The following is a 17493-nucleotide window of genomic DNA, read 5'->3' as shown; positions in this document are numbered from 1 at the left end:
GCCCTCACACCTCTGTATCCAAGATGGCAGAGGTCTGGGACACACTGGAGGAGCTCTGGGCACCTCCCATTGGGAAGTGCTGGTCAGGAGAGTGGTCACTCCCCTTTCCTTTGTCTAGTTTCGCGCCAGAGCAGGGTTGGGGGGATCCCTGAACCGGTGTAGACTGGCTTATGCAAGGAGGGCACCATCTGTGCCCTTCAAAGCATTTCCAGAGGCCAGGAGAGGCTACTCCTCTCAGGCCCTTCACACCTATTTCCAAAGGGAGAGGATGTGACACCCTCTCTCAGAGGAAATCCTTTGTTCTGCCTTCCTGGGACTGGGCTGCCCAGGCCCCAGGGGGGCAGAAACCTGTCTGAGGGTTGGCAGCAGCGGTAGCTGCAGAGAAAACCCTGGAAAGTTAGTTTGGCAGTACCCGGGCTCTATGCTGGAGCCCCGGGGATGCATGGAATTGTCCCCCCAATACCAGAACGGTATTGGGGGGACAATTCCATGATCCTAGACATGTTACATGGACATGATTCAAAAGGCCAGGGCACTCGTATGAAATAAGATAAGAGTCTGTACAGTTAGGTTCTTGGTCTTCGGAAAATCTATATATAATCCAAACAGAGTTAAAGTTCAGTGTCTTTATTCTTGTGCAAGGTTTTCATACATGTTCATCACATCAGAAAGATTCCATATGTGGTCATCACAATAACATCCAACAGCCAACACCTGTTTCGTCTCCGAGAAATTAATCTCATTGACTTCCTCAGGGCTGTAAGAAACATAATAATGAGCTTGGTCATAATCTGTAGTTATACATGATTATGGAAAATTAATACCTGGCACTAAAATCGTGGCCAAGTCCTTCACCAGTACCACATGAGTGTCTAAAATCATCAAGTGACATTACCAAACGGAGCCACAGAGAAAAAACTGTGATTACAGTTTACCACAAGTGATAAACTTGTTATTATTATAAATATCATCAAAAGTTTGATGTGCACGTGAAACGAAGTAGAAATTGAGAATTAGAAATAGGAATAAAGACTCCCACTAGATATGTGGCGATGGGAAACGGAAACTAAGGTTGAGAAATATACTCTTGATGACAGGGTGTCATTAGGAAAAAAGGAAACAGAAAGGCGTCATAACACCTAGGAAATTGGTGAGTGAGTGTGCTAAATTAAGCATTCGCAAGTGTGTCTGAATTAAGGAAAACGTACCAAAATATAAGTAAGGTGTTAACATGAATAGATGGCTTATCCTAATCAAGTAAAACTCTTCAAGATAATGTACGATCTGAAATAAAATGATTGTAAGTCATTAGGAGGAAGATAATGAGTAAGCTGAATTTAAAAGGAACTAACAAAAGGACTATCACGTACCAATAGAGAAAGAGTAGTGGGAATCACGTGACGGGGGCAAAACACTATTATCCCCGAGTCTTTGTGAGGGAGTACTCATAAGTCAGCACGTATGGATCCAAAATCTTTTACTGTGCGATATAGAAGAGAAGATCGCTATACTAAGGAAGTAGTGACAAGCATAAGCAATATGGCATAAATCTAAAAGTAAAAGGTCACGTACCTATAAACAAAACAGTTCTTTTGGGTAAATTCTGGTGTTGGGGGCGTTGTGTCTTGCGCCCCGATAATTAAGCTGGCGTGTATGTAGAGAAAAAGGACATGTAAGCCCTCCGTCTCATCCAAAACTGATGTAACAAAGATTATAATCATATGTTGCTTCTAAGTTAGCAACCAGACTCAGCCCCCTCAAAATAAAGTGCAAAATACATAAGTTAACATTAATGTCACTTACCTAGAGGTATAAGGTATAAAAGAGACACAGAGTAAGGTCTCAGGAGTGTGTGTGAAACTCCTCGGCATGACGGGCAGTATGTTTGTTTGGTCCTTCTTTTATTCGATGATGAGAATCATCGGCTGGTCCGAAATAGAAAAAGGACAGAGTGTTGAAAGAAAAAGTGGGTGCCATCTTGGAGTGTGAAAGACACAACTAAAAGACAGTGTCCAACTGGGTGGATGAATTTGCTAAGCATTATCTAATGCGAATAATCTTAGGTGCTTACAAAAATTGATAGAAAGACACCGAATAAGGTCTTACACGACACAGAGTAAGGTCTCAGGAATGTGTATAAAATTCTTCGGCATGACGGGCAGTATGTTTGTTTGGTCCTTCTTTTAATCGAGGATGAGAATCATTGGCTGGCCCGAAACAGAAAAAGGACAGAGTGTTAAAAGAAAAAATGGGCGCCATCTTGAAATTGCTATGCATTAATTAATGCGAACAGCCTTAGGCGCTTACAAAATTGATAGAAAGACACCGAATAAGGTGTCACACGACACAGAGTAAGGTCTCAGGAGTGTGTATAAAATTCTTCGGCATGACGGGCAGTATGTTTATTTGGTCCTTCTTTTAATCGATGAGGAGAATAATGTAACTTAGAAGTAATTTGTTCGAAGGGTCCCAAGAATAAGAGATGATACAAAATAGTAAAAACAAAGTGTAATCAGCCAAGTAATCCTAAGTAGTCATCGTCCTAATTATTTGTTTCACGTGATCATCAAAGATTGGTGATACTTACCAAGAAAGTGTGAATTCATATGTAATGTAAATACTGTAATAATAGTAACACTTCACATTTGAACACAGTTCACCATCTTAGCACCAGAATTAAACTGGGCTCATTCTTCCATATTAGGTAGTGTTGTATACTATGTTGATAGAGTTTGACAGTAATGATTAAGTTCATATTTGGACATACAGTGTACAAATTATACGTTATTATGATGGTAAAATTAATCACCTAGGAAGTACTCCATTTCATAATTTGTGTTAAGACCTTCCTCCAGTGCTCTTAATTTGAGGATCCAAGTACATTCATGTCTTCTAAGGTGTAATTTTCTATTCCCTCCTCGTGGGTCTTTGGATATATTCTCAAACCCATAAAATTCAAAGCTTTTGGTTAGGCCCTGGGCCGGGCATTGATTGATGTGTATTGCCACAGGATACCGACTGTCATTTTATCTCACTGCTCGATAGTGTTCGCTCATTCTTATTTTGAGGGATCTGATAGTGCTGCCTACATAGTATTTGCTGCACTTGCAAATGATCATGTAAATTACGTAATTGCTGTTACATGTAATGTGAGAGATGATGGGAAATTGATCACCAATCTGATTATGAAAGGTAGAGATCCCCGTTCTTGCCCATCTACACATTCCACATTGCCCACATTTATAGAATCCCTTATTGCGGCTAGTGAGCCAATCTTCGTGGTGTTGTTTACTAGGGTAACTAGGACATAGTGTATTCTTAAGAGTTCTGCCATGACGGAATGTAAGAATTGGAGTATCTGAAATAAAACTTCTTAGAGTTGTATCCGCTCGTAATATCGGCCAATGCCTTGTCATACATTTGCGTAGTATTGAGGTGGCTTGTGAATAGTCAGCTACACAACGAATGTTACTATTAAATGTTCTAGATTTTTGTTTGAGAGTGTCACTTCTTGAAATGTTTAAAATCCTATTATGGGCTTGCTTAAGAATACATGGTTTGTATCCCTGTTGCTTAAATCTGTGCTCCATATCATTGATGCATTCAAAGAAATCAGTGTCCAAGCTACAGTTGCGTCTAGCTCGGACCATTTCACCAAACGGAATCGCATCAATCTGATGCCTGGGATGTGAGCTTGTTGCATGTAGTATTGCATTGCATGCCGTGCTTTTTCTATAGAGACTGCTTTCGATCTTGTTATTGTGGATGAATAATTCAACATCAAGAAAGGGAATACTCTTATTATTGTGCTCCCAAGTAAAAGCAATGTTGAGGTCATTAGAGTTAAGGTATTCTATAAAACTGTTCAGTTTGGGTATGTCCCCCGTCCAGATCATGATACAGTCATCAATGTAGCGACCCCCAAAATAATATGTCCATGTTCCATGTGTTCCCTTTCGAACTCCAGATCACGTTATATTCAAAATAACCCATGAAGCGGTTGGCGTAAGCTGGTGAAAATCTGGATCCCATAGCAACTCCACGTTTCTGACAAAACCATTCTTTTTTCAATAGGAAGAAGTTATTGTTCAAAATAATGTCAATCATCTTTAGCAGCATCATGGTGTGGTTATATAGGCTAGCTGATCTGTTATTAAGAAAATGACGTACAGCCTGTAGTCCTAAGGTATGTCTGATGCTAGTGTAGAGGGAAGTCACATCCAGGGTTGTTTGGTGTCCTTAATGTATGAAGGAAGATTTATCATATAGGTTTGTAAAAAGAATATCCACATATTCAGAGATTCTCTCAGTGGGACCACCCATCCCTGACACTATCGGTCTACCTTGGGGACGATGTGGATTTTTGTGAATCTTTGGTAAAGTGGGTGTCTTGGTCTAAAGACACGTAGGTAAGTGTATTCATCCTCATTAATTAAGTGTTCATCAAAACACATCCTAAGGAATTTGTTGATTTCATTGGTTAGAGCTGATATGGGATCTGAAGCTATTTTTTCATAGCAAGTGTCACCTGCTAATTGACCATATATTTCTTGATCATAGTCTTTCGTATTCATAATTACTATATTTCCCCCTTTGTCAGCCTCCTTGATAGTTATATCCTTGTGTGTTTGTAGATGTGTCAAAGCCCTACCTTCTTCAAAATTCAAATTGCTAGAAAAGGAACGGCGCCATTTTCTATTTTTTATTTCAGAAGCATTCAAATCCTGCCAAACTAATTTGTAAAAGGTGTCAATACAATTGTCACTGGCAGGATTAGGTGTCCACTTGGATTTCGACCTCAGACCACTACCCAATGTCTCTACAGGAATATCCAGTTCAGTAAGTATCTGTAGGACTGTAGTGGGATTCTGTTCATAGTCTGTAATTGATAAAAGTGTTGCAGTGTCATGTACATCTTGAATTGAGAGAGGATGATAATCTTTATTTATGTCCTGAAGCATGTCCCCAGTTCTAGTCTCAGTCTGAGTGGAAAAATGTTTCTTGATTTTGAGGCGCCTAATAAACTTATAAAAATCTATTTTCGTTTTTTGAAAGTCACCAACATTATCAGGGCAAAACCCTATGCCTTTGCTCAAAAGTGAAAAATTGTGGGGTGTTAGTGGTAAATCTGATAAATTCTTGACGCTGATCATATTCTTGGTCACATTTTCTGAGACTACTTGTTTTGTGATCTGGTCTGCATCCCTTTTCTTGTTTCTAAGCTTCCCTCCTCTCCTGCCCCTCCTTGTTTTACAGGTATTTCTTTCTGTCGGTTTATCTCCTAATGTCCCTTTCTGATCCTCTTAACCTCTGCTAAAAAAGAAGGGGTTCCATGTTGCAATGTTAAATCTTGTCTTGTTATGTTACTACTAGTAGTTGATTCATTACTACTCACTGAAGTGACACTAAGTGAAGATTGTGAGCCCGTCTCCTCTGTTCGTATTTGTTCCCCTCTTTTGATTAAGTGGTCGTATTTTTGGGAAAAGGTGAATACTCTACCATTTTTATAGTCAATTTCATCTCGTTTGAGTTTATGAGCTTTCCTTTGTGTAACCTCATTCTGGTGTTGGTTAATACATGGCCATGTTCGGAGTTACCATGGTGACGCTACATATAGGTATTGACCTATATATAGTGCACATGTGTAATGGTGTCCCCGCACTCACAAAGTCCAGGGAAATTGCCATGAACAATGTGGAGACACCTTGGCTAGTGCCAGGGTGCCCTCACACTAAGTAACTTTGCACCTAACCTTCACTAAGTGAGGGTTAGACATATAGGTGACTTATAAGCTACTTAAGTGCAGTGTAAAATGTCTGTGAAATAACGTGGACGTTATTTCACTCAGGCTGCAGCGGCAGTCCTGTGTAAGAATTGTCTGAGCTCCCTATGGGTGGCAAAAGAAATGCTGCAGCCTATAGGGATATCCTGGAACCCCAGTACCCTGGGTACCTCAGTACCATATACTAGGGAATTATAAGGATGTTCCAGTGTGCTAATCAGAATTGGTAAAATTAGTCACTAGCCTGCAGTGACAATTTTAAAAGCAGAGAGAGCATAAACACTGAGGTTCTGGTTAGGAGAGCCTCAGTGATACAGTTAGGCACCACACAGGGAACACATACAGGGCATACTTTATGAGCACTGGGGTCCTGGCTAGCAGGATCCCAGTGACACAGGCAAAAACAAACATACATACAAGTAACAATGGGGGTAACATGCCAGGCAAGATGGTACTTTCCTACACCAGAGTAGTTATACTCTGGTTTATTAAGTTGTACTATATCGCTTACAGTCTTCCAGCTTAGTGTCGAAGAGAGGAGAGAGTGTTTCTGTAGAGTTGTGGCAAAACTGGTCATCCTAACCAGCCGGGAGCAAGTGTAAATCAGGAGGCTCAGTAGGGGACCATTACCGTAATCCTGTTTACTTATTACCAGAGCGCTAAGGAGTAACTGGCCATCTGGGATGTGAGGTGAGTGTGAATCTTTCTCATGTCGAGAAGCCAATGTCTGGCTTAGGTGGCAAACATGGAGATGAACGACTCCCATGACGTTAGAATCAAAACGAAAGTAGTGATTTCTGGCAGAGAGGATTGGAGGCATAGTATCTGGGGGAACAGAATGGCAAGCAGTTGGATGGTTTGAGTAGAGGAAGTTAGAAATTGGGGAATCTTAGCAATAGAATAATTTAGTATGAGAGTGGAAAGCCAACCAGTGCCAAATGGCAGACAAACAATACAATATTCAGTCCTAGAGTTCAGAGGTGAATATGGGGAAGGAGAAATAGATGTGTGTGCCATCCATATAACAGTCACATGACAAACTAAAGTAGAAGCTTATGTCACCAATCGTAGAGAGAGAAGGCTACAGAGCAAAGTATGAAGTAGGGTTTAGGATATGTTAACTGCGGGCGAAGATGATAAGTGAGACAGAGCAAAAGAAAGAAGGGTATGAGGGGCAGCCTAATGAGACGAGATGATGAAGATGATTTTAGAGGTAAAATAAATAGCAAATGTGGGTGGCATTGAAACTACTGTGAGTTGAGGTGATGATAGTGGGTGCTAGCAGAGAGTTGATGTTGTCACATAGACATTGGTGATAGGTTTTAGTGGGAGCCTTAAGTCAATAAAATAGGCATATTTAGTGGTGCTATGAGCAGGCATGAACTCATTCATGGCCTGTTTGTGGTCCTCAGAAGGTTCACGTTATCATGAATTTCTCTGTATGTGGAGATGTGTGAATGTGTGTGTTTTCAATGGATAAATGGTTGTGCTGATCCAAGACTTGGGGTGAGAGACAGGAGGGGTGAAGATGCAGAAAAGGCAGCGGGAGTCAAACAGCAGAGAATTTCAAGGAGCAAGTCATGGCAGGTGAATTCTAGGAGGAGAGACAGATCATGGCGAGTTGGGTTCAAGTAAGTAAGGATGGAATCTTCCCTTGCATTTTAGACATTTGAGGCTTTTGGGGTGGCGTTATAGAAAGGGGACTATTATGGTCATGTGCATAAGAGCATGATCGGAAAGGAATCGGTAGATACTAGAAGGAAAGTGAGGCAGATATGATTATAAAATCAAGGGTATTCCTTTATGAGCAAATGTTAGTGCATGAATGGTCTTTGACAAGACGGCTGAAAAAGGGTTTTCTTGGTGAGTGTTTAGGTTCAACTTAGGAGCACAAAGGATAATAAGAGGGAGAGATACAGGTAAGATGCCATATGGATAGTTGTAGAATCAGATGAATACACTTTTAATATAGGAAGAGTGCCATGTGTGGATGCTGAAAGGGCTTACAAACAGTTGTAGCTAACTAGATATCTACATTTACATGCAGATATGCTCTTCCCAAGGATGCAGGTAGGAAGTAACTTTTTAGTGAATTCCAGAGCTGCTTACAAATGAGTAATCAAAGGCCCCTTTGTATAATAATATATGGATTATGCTTTTAAGGCAAGGCCAGACTAAGTATTATGGGGAGGCATGCAATTCATTCTTATGATTGGTGAAGCTAATCATTGACATGGTCATGGTAAAGATAAATGCCTATCAAAGTTAGCACATAGTGATGGCTCCGGCTTTTTGCAATCACAATTTATTTGAACTCCATCTCTTCTAGTTTTCTGTTCACTGCCATCATGACGTCTATCCTCTTCTCACATCTAGCAACAATATTAGATTTTCAATCTTCCACATGCTTGCCTTAATCTGTACCTTGATCATCCTCTCTTCTGTAGTCCAGTTTTACTCACTTCAACTCCTGTAAGTTTTCATTTAATTTCTCTCTCAAGCTTTTTCTCAACTCCATCTACCTCAGTTTCACCATCACCCCCACCCCTCTAGCTGTTTCCTTCTTTCGCCTACAACTCTCCTAGAATCCCTCTCACTTCTGCCTCCTTAGTCCTAACTATTTTTTCTGATTTCTCAAGATGTTGGATATTGGTAGCAGGGCATAACCCTGGAACTCCATAATGTGGGTGAACTCCATGCACTTAATGCTCATTCAAATGTTCCAGTTACGAAGAAACTAAGCTTTATATCGATTCAAACCTCTGCTTTTTATCACAAGTGAAGGTAGTGGGCAGCGCTTGCCATTTCACCTCAAGCTGATACAGAAAATCCTCTCCTTTTGGATCATTCCAGGTGGAGACTGGTGGTCTTGCTGATGGTGGTTGCAAGGCTAGCTTACACCGACATTTAGGGGGGTCCGAAATATTTGACAAGATGCCTCCAATTAATTTAAAATGCTGTTGTGTGTATTCAATGAACACACTTGCTTTTTGTGGAATCCTTCAGCTCATGTGCCTTCTTTGTCTCCTCTTTGGGAAGTCTTCTTGGAAATAGTAGGTCCTAGTTCCATTTTAGCTTCAGAATCCATGACAGGGCTCTACCACCCTTTAATCATTTATCTCACAGTGGTGTCTTAGAACACCCTCTGTCTTATACTCCTCATGGTATGTAGACATAAATGTTGGCGGTGTATGCTCCATCACTGTGGCTGCTGTGTATGTTCAGTTTTCAGCCTTCTCCCAAGCTTGTCCGCAGTGATCTATCTGCCAACATTGAGGCTCCGCCAGTTAGGCTTCTTTGTATACATCCTGATAAGATTGAGCCTACACACAGGTTCTGCTTAGAGATTGCATCTGGAATGAATTGTTTTAATTGTAGTGCGTAGATGATCCCAGGGAATTGTTCTCATCTGTTTTCTTACTCTATTCAACAGAATCATAACTGACCTTTTTATTTCAGTTTCCTAAGTTTCCATTTAAAGAAGTAGTTTTAAAAACATGTGTTTTGGATAGCTAAGGTTATTAATGTCAGGGGTCTGCCAATGTTTTACTTTAACAATATCAATATCTAGTTAGAATGGGGCTCCTTTTGGGGGAACAGGCACACTCACTCTCATGATCTCTGCTCTTACAGATCTCAGAGGATCCCAAGGGGGCAAGGAAGGGCGTGTGATTGGAGAAATTGCTTTCCAGCTGGACCGGAGGATTCTGTTCCATGTATTTCCGGGGTCTACAAGACTCTACGGATTCACTGTGTCCAACATCACTGACAAAATAATACAGGTGAGACAGAAGTCTGCGAGAGGGACATGCTCTTGCAACAAAAACTCTTCCAGGGTCACTATGGGTCACTTCTTCTGTGCACAGGATCTTGAGTGCACTCTATATCCCTACACAGAATGAGTTTGACTCTCTCTGTCATTGCATTTTGTCCTCTCTATTAATGCACAAAAATTCCAGGATTCCAGGGGGCATATTTATACTCCGTTTGCGCCGGAATTGCGTCGTTTTTTTGGACGCAATTCCGATGCAAAAGTAACTCCATATTTATACTTTGGCGTTAGACGCGTCAAGCGCTAAAGTCCATGGAGTTTGCGTCCTTTTTTAGCGTGGACACCTACTTTGCGTTAATTATATGCAAGGTAGGCGTTCCCGTCTAAAAAAGTGACTCCGCGGCATGTGCGCCGTATTTACACTCCCGGGCAAAATTCACGCCCGGGAGTGGGCGGGTAAAAAAAAATGACGTACGGCCGCTTTTGCGCCGTTTTTTAGCGCCTGTAAAAGGCAGGCGTTAAGGGACCTGTGGGCTCGGAAGGAGCCCAGAGGTGAACCTCCCATGTCCCCAGGGACACCCCCTGTCACCCTTGCCCACCCCAGGAGGACACCCAAGGCTGGAGGGACCCATCCCAGGGATAATAAGGTAAGTTCTGGTAAGTATTTTATTTATAATTTTTTTGTGGCATAGGGGGGCCTGATTCGTGCCCCCCTACATGCCACTATGCCCAATGACCATGCCCAGGGGACAGAAGTCCCCTGGGCATGGTCATTGGGCAAGGGGGCATGACTCCTGTCTTTGCTAAGACAGGAGTCATTTCTATGGGGGTTGGGAGTGGAAAAAAATGGCGCAAATCGGGTTGAGGCGAAAAATTTGCCTCAGCCTGACTTGCCCCATTTTTTCACGCCCAAGCTCCATATCCCCCTACGCCGGCGCTGCCTGGTGTACGTCATTTTTTTCAACGCACACCAGGCAGCGCCGGCGGCTAACGCCGGCTAATGTCATTGCTTAAATACGGCGCCCGCATGGCGCTTCAGAATGGCGTTAGCCGGCGCTAATTATTTTGACGCAAAACTGCGTTAGCGCAGTTTTGCGTCAAAAAGTATAAATATGGGCCCAGGTTTCTGGGCATGGAGCAATAGTACAGAGATGACTCAATTCCATCTTGGAGGATTGACCTCAGTCAGGATTTTGCTAATTAAAGGGAGCTGCAGTTTGATGCCTGTGACTACTGCTTCATTTCGGAAATAAAAGCCTCACATTTCTGGGAGTCATCCCTCAGCCTGGTGTGCAGTAACAAAGCAATGGATCTAGGCCTGCACCTCTCAAGGCCAGAGTGTGAGGCTCTCATTGTGGTCGTCCCAGTTAATTGTGATATTTGTGGTAACTTCAGTTTTGTGATAAAAAAGGGAAGGTCAAATCTGCTGCTAATTATCGTGGGGAAAATGGCCAGCATTTACGCAAACATGTGGATTTTGGTGCGCTAAACATATTTGCATTAGTATTTAAAATTCCTCTAGGCCTGTAGGAGCCACATTTGCTTGAGTACTTCCTAGGCATGTGAATTAAAGTAATATCAGCCTCACACATCTTATAGGTCAGGCCCTTGGCATGAGTTAAGGTGCTAAAGAGAGTAGCTGTTGATTTACTCAACTAAGCAAAAAACTTTTTTTGCAAGAGAAGACTAGGATGCCATGTGTGCTTGGAGCTTTGTTAGATTTTAAAGTTTTTAGGGTTTCTTGAATTTCAGAGACCGCTATGGACCTCTCAAGGGGTCCTCTCAATTCAGCTGAGAGGGGTTACCACCTACACGCCTCCAAATACCTTTTTATGTCCTCACTCTTCAACCCCTTCATGTGGATGCTTTGAAAGAAGTCTCTGAATGCTTCCTGTTTGTCACTTTCTGTAGTCACCCATGACCCGTCCAGTTTTTTTAATCTTGGCAATGTACATTATTGCTCTTCAGAAGCATTATTTCTTTGCTAGCAGAATACCCATCTTTTCTCCTGTTTCGTAGAATAATTCTTCCATTGTCTGCAATGCTTCTCAGCTCAAGGAACCCTCTGGATCCTGAGCTGGCTTCTGATAATTGCTAGGTTCTGTTGGGTATTTTGGTTGGGTTTTGTTTGTCCAGGTTTTCTAATGCCTGAAGGTCAGAGGTGAAATGTTCACTACCAGCATGCCCACTTTGCTCTCCATCATTTCATACTGATGGCTTTGCCTCCTACTGTTGCCTTTAGGGCCTCCCTGGCCATACTGGGGGACATGTCTAAGGTGTCATGTGTTTAAAAATAGTCACTTATCCCTTTAGGCAGCAGAGCCTTGTGGACGTGATCTCAGAGGGTTCCACCCTGTAGTCTCCAATGTCTTTTCTTCTGGCAGTCTCGCCTCTCCTCCCAGGACTGCTTCAGGTTGGCATAGTCCAAAATAGAGATGTCAGAAATGGTGATATTTGTTAGGGATTGAATCATGAAATAAGAGCTAAGTAGATAGTCTATGTGTAAATATGTGGTGTGTGCTTGATAATAGTAAGAATAGTCTTTCTCCCCTGGATGGAGAAAACTCCAGGCATCCACTAGACTCATATGTGGCATTCCTTTTTGAATTTCCCTGACATGGCCGGCTTAACTTTGTGTGGGTCTCTGTCTAAGACAGGTTCCCAGACCAGGTTGAAATGACTTACCACTATCAAATAGCTCCTTAGTTCCCCCATGTGCTTGTATAATATATTTTGAGACATAAAGGTTAAGAAGTACATAAGGTTTATTGTATATTATATATTGGAGCCCAAAGTAATACCACTCTCCATCTCTCCTAGCGTTAATGTTTCTCGCTTTAACTTGTTCTTTACAAGAATGGCACAGCCAGAGCCTTGTGGTTGCAGAGGCTCGAAATTGGTTGGGGAGTGTATGTTGCATTTAGTATTAGTTATGTAGAAGCAAATGGGTTCCTTGTTGGAAAACTATATTGGGGTTGTGTCTAATTATGTAACTTCACACCTATTGACATTTGTTTGGTGAATTCAGGCCCTTATATTAATTAACAGTAACTTGAAAGCACTATAAGAAGATAATCATGATTCATCTACTCCTTGACGTCATGTATAATAAGATATCCCCTCCGGGCGCCCTCTCTCTGTGCCTCTGAGGTGTTTCCATCCACTGCCCTTTAAAAAAAAAGAAAATAACTGCCCAACTGGGTCTATTGAATTATTCCCAAGATACATGCTTACTATACACTCGATCCTTTCATGACCCTTGCTTTTGGGTTTTTGGGAGGTGTGTGTGGGGCGGGGGGGTGGTTTGGAGCATGGACTCAAAGCACTTATATCCAAAAATGTATCACGTGGGACTATAAGTAGTCATTTCTTGAGTTGGTAAGCTTCCCATGCCATGCTAGCACTCTAGTCGTTCGTGCTGACCTCAGCATCCTATCAGGCACCCCCTTTTGTCTTTTGTGCTAATGTATCACCATGAGCCCTGGGTAGTTATGAGCCTACCAGTGACGTCTTTCACTTCATTTGTTTGAACATCCTCAGAAGTTAGGTTGTCATCTTTTGCGGTCCATTGATTAGGAATTTGCTGTTCCCTGAGAAAATCAGTTATTGGTCGAGGGGCTCTATATTTTCTCAAGGTAATTGCTGCGAGGTCTTATAAGCGCTTGAGTTTATGACCTCTGAAAATGATTGTGTCTCTCTCCTTTAGTCATCTCTTGATCAATTCTTTGTCCTGACAAAAAGTGAACTGTTGTCCGCATATTTGGTGGGAACTTCTTCCAGTCTTGTTGGATGTATAAACTTTGTGTGCGGTTAAGTCTGATTGGTTGGATATCTGGGAGCTAGCCAATGGCTTGTTGAACATCTTGTATGACGTATTGAATTTTGCTTCCTTTGACCACCCATGGTGGTCAAATATTGTTACTTAATGAGCAATTTCGAGGTCCTAATGTTTACTTTGAAGTTCAGTGTTTTAGTTCTCCATGGCCTGGATCTTGGCCCAAAGTTGAGCTTGTTCTTAGAACCTGTCATTCTGAGGCCCACTATTGCACTCCCTCTGGGCTCTCAGAGGTCTTCAAAACTGCTCAGCCCAAGGTAGCAAGCCCCACCTCCAGCTTTACTGGTGGAGACAAAATAGTGCCTGTCCCACCATACCAGCTTTCACACCAGTTGTGTCCTTTCTTCTGTCTCTATAGAGTACCCAGATCATGCCACCCGGATCAACTTCAAGAATCTTCCCAGCTCCTAAGCACCCTTCACTCTTCCTGATGGGCTGCACATAACATCTATTCCACTGCTGCTCTGGGGCGACTGACTTCCTCACTGGCCGTCTCCCTCACAGTCCTCTGCAAACCTCTTTGGGGTCTACCGCAGTCGCTTGAGTTACCCCTCTAGAAGCTTCTCATGTGGCATGTGTTCAGCTGGGCCTATCTCCGTGCCACCTCACCTCCTCTCTGGGGGTCCCTATACTGCGTTTTTCCACAGCCTCAAAGCAAATAACTAGCTTCTTCTCTCACTGGACAGGAGGCAGCCTTCAGTGGTGCTGCCTATCACCAGTGGCTGGGGACTGCTCCATCATTCTGCCTGTGTGTTCCTGAGTCCAACTTGGCTTTGCCTGACAGGCTTTGCCTCAGGTGATAAGATAGCACTGAATGGTCCAAAGATGGCACCCACTTCTCTCTGAGGTCTCTTGTTTTTCAGTTCCTCTTACATCTGGCAGCAGACAGAACTTGGTGCAGGCCTCTAACTCATGCTTATACTTTGGGCGATTCACCACATCCCACTTTCATAAACGGCAGTGGATGGCATCTGTGGGTGCTACTGCAATTATTTTTATGCCAGGCAGGTGCAGAGCCTCTGGCAATGGCTCCCCACTGCAAGCTCAGTCGAATCACACAATCGTTTTATGTTATTTTTGATTGGAAGAACGCCAGTTGATCGCCACAAAGTTGTTGAGATACAGATGCTTTTCCATGGCTTTCTGGATTGTATCTCTCAGTAGATGTTAAAAAGCACACTTTTTGACTCGAGCCTTACTGATTCATTTCCAAGACATCAGCTTGCCATCTTTTTGCTCTTTTAGTTATCAATATATCTGATGCCCAGTTTTGGACTCTGTACTCTGGGTAGGGCCAACCTAACCAGTGCTGTGAATATGTTGTAGTAAAGTTTTTCAATTAAATATTTTTTCCTTGAGAGGATTCAATGTACATTTTGTGTGCTCCCTAAATGCATAGTATAACAGTATAATGACTTTATGTTACCTTTGATGTATTTGATGTTTGGCATGTCTCACCCTCTAGAGTTTGAGCGAACCTGCTGTAATGGATCCATAAAAAAGAGAGGTCCCTAAGAATGTCATTTAGATCTTGTAGCTCTCCAGAGGTCACATATTCTCCATTCATAATCAGTCCCCCGATGTTTTCAAGTCACTTATCTATTCAGCTATAGATTATTTTCCATGTCCCTTGACAAGGAATGGTTAGCATGGACATCCTTGGGAGTTCCGAAGCATAGGGCAGCTGTGTGCGCTTTCACTGTATTACTCTTCTCCAGTACTACTTGAAGGTGTCAACCAAAATACCGCCAGTTTCCTCCTTCTCTGTAGGTGTCAACAATATACGTAGCAATATCCCCATTAAAGAGAAGTCCAAGGTCTGCCCCTCTCTCTGTTCAATATTGAAATTTCTCCATCTGGTGCCTCACTGCATCTGAGCACCCAGATAGTATAATTAAAAATCTGAGGTTGCCAATTGCCCCTCTATGTCAGAGAGCCCCAACTTGGATAAAGCTTCATTAAGCAATGGTGACTCTGGGGGTCATTCTGACCCTGGCGGCCGGTGGCCGCCAGGGCCACCGACCACGGGAGCACCGCCAACAGGCTGGCGGTGCTCCCACGAGCATTCTGACCGCGGCGGTTCAGCCGCGGTCAGAAGCGGCAAGTCGGCGGGCTCCCGCCGACTTACCGCTGCTCGGGGGAATCCTTCATGGCGGCGGAGCGCGCTCCGCCGCCATGAGGATTCTGACAGCCCCTACCGCCATCCTGTTCATGGCGGGAAACCCGCCATGAACAGGATGGCAGTAGGGGGTGCCGCGGGGCCCCTGGGGGCCCCTGCCGTGCCCATGCCAGTGGCATGGGCACGGCAGGGGCCCCCGTAAGAGGGCCCCGCAAAGTATTTCAGTGTCTGCCATGCAGACACTGAAATACGCGACGGGTGCAAACTGCACCCGTCGCACCCCTGCAACTACGCCGGCTCAATTCTGAGCCGGCGTCCTCGTTGCAGGGGCATTTCCTCTGGGCCGGCAGGCGCTCTTTTGGAGAGCGCCCGCCGGCCCAGAGGAAATGTTAGAATGGCCGCCGCGGTCTTGTGACCGCGGTGCGGTCATTTGGCGGCGGAACCTTGGCGGACGGCCTCCGCCGTCCGCCAAGGTTAAAATCAGGCCCTCTGTCTCTTGAAACATTTTCTGGGCACTTTTGAAAATTTTCTTGGGAATTTTGGTAGGGATGCGCACAGATAGGGCATGCATGGTAGGACCACCATCTTCACTAGTGTGATCGTTTCGGCCACAAGCAATGAAAATATCCACCAAGATTTCACTCAGCACCACGTAGATTGCATTGCTATGCTAATATTATTTCTAGATCAGACTCATAACTGTATATACTGCTCTCAAAAACTTTACCATCATCGGTTCTCATTTGAATCCATTGAGCACCACATGTGTTCTAACTTCCATTTCAGCATAGTGTGCAGTGTAAACCTTTGACTTGCCCCAGTTGGCTGTCGACCTTGAGTTCTCTGTAAACTGTTCTAACACGTTCATGGCACACAATATATCGAACTCAGCCCACCTCAAAAACAATGCCATGTCATCTGCATATACAGCAATTCCAGACCTCGAAAATGTCTGCCCTGCCTAATGGTACTTGCCAAAGGCTCCATTGGGATATGGCAAAAAAGGAGGCAATGGGCATCCCAGGCAAGTTGCCATTCCTACTAAGTATTTACATGAGGTGATCCTTCCCGTTCGGATATGTGCAGTGGGAGTAAAACAGAGCAGTTGTGTCCTCTGTGTGCACCCTATGCTTAGCCCCATGTTATCCATAACCTGGTATAAATACTCCCAATGTAAGGAATCACATGCTTTTTTGAAATTGCTAGTCAATATAATTGCATCCAAGCGTTCAGTTAAGGGACAGATGAATACCCGGATTAGCCTTCTGACGTCCATCACTGTGTTTCGGTTAGGGATGAACCCACTTTAGTCAAGATGCATTAGCCCTTGATAGCGCGTCCAGTCCTTATAAATTACTTATACTTGGACACGCCGGAGGTCGGTGAACCTTTTGACCGGGTTGAGTTCTCCTCATCCAAAGAAGTGTCGGATCCCTCAAATCAATAATCAATAATCATTTATAATCAATAACCAATACTCGATTAGTAATCAATCAACAAATTAGTTAAACAGAAAATCAGTAATTAGACACACCATGACCTTTCAGTCATGAATAACCACACCTGTTTATTAAAAGTTAATGAGTTTATTTCCCTATATTAACAAGGCTAACACAATATAAGTAAGTCTCAAAATCAAATGATACACATATACGAGCATTACTAGCTGTCCATAACGACGGAAGAAACGCAATCTATGCAAAACTTGGATTATAATGCACTCGGCTATAGCAATGCAAATTACTAATAAGAGTAACTGAAGTTGACTAATTACATACATTGGTCAGCATAACAAGATTTCAATTCAGCATGGTGCATCAAATGAATACCTCAACTAACCTCTGATTAGCATGGGCATGTGGGGCTTCATGCGAAAATGAATTTAATCAACATAAATTTAGAAAACTTCTAGCTTAGGCTCTGTCAAAATGTAATCAGTTGGTACCTAAGAAGGAAAATAAAACGAATAATAAATTTTATCCTTT

At 43.0% G+C, this 17493-nt stretch overlaps 1 protein-coding gene across 1 annotated transcript in view; it reads left to right on the top strand.

Moving 5' to 3' along the window:
- Positions 1–17493, top strand: part of SPATC1L (spermatogenesis and centriole associated 1 like) — a 90376-nt gene that overhangs the window by 56564 nt on the left and 16319 nt on the right. The window contains exon 3 of the mRNA XM_069221550.1: positions 9416–9564. Within this exon, the coding sequence (XP_069077651.1) occupies positions 9416–9564 (149 nt within the window). The remainder of the gene's footprint in view (positions 1–9415; positions 9565–17493) is intronic.

Source organism: Pleurodeles waltl, chromosome 3_1 (genome assembly GCF_031143425.1).
Source record: "Pleurodeles waltl isolate 20211129_DDA chromosome 3_1, aPleWal1.hap1.20221129, whole genome shotgun sequence".
Classification (NCBI taxonomy): domain Eukaryota; kingdom Metazoa; phylum Chordata; class Amphibia; order Caudata; family Salamandridae; genus Pleurodeles; species Pleurodeles waltl.
The sequence above is the reverse complement of the archived record's forward strand: the minus strand, read 5'-3'. Positions and strand labels throughout refer to the sequence as shown.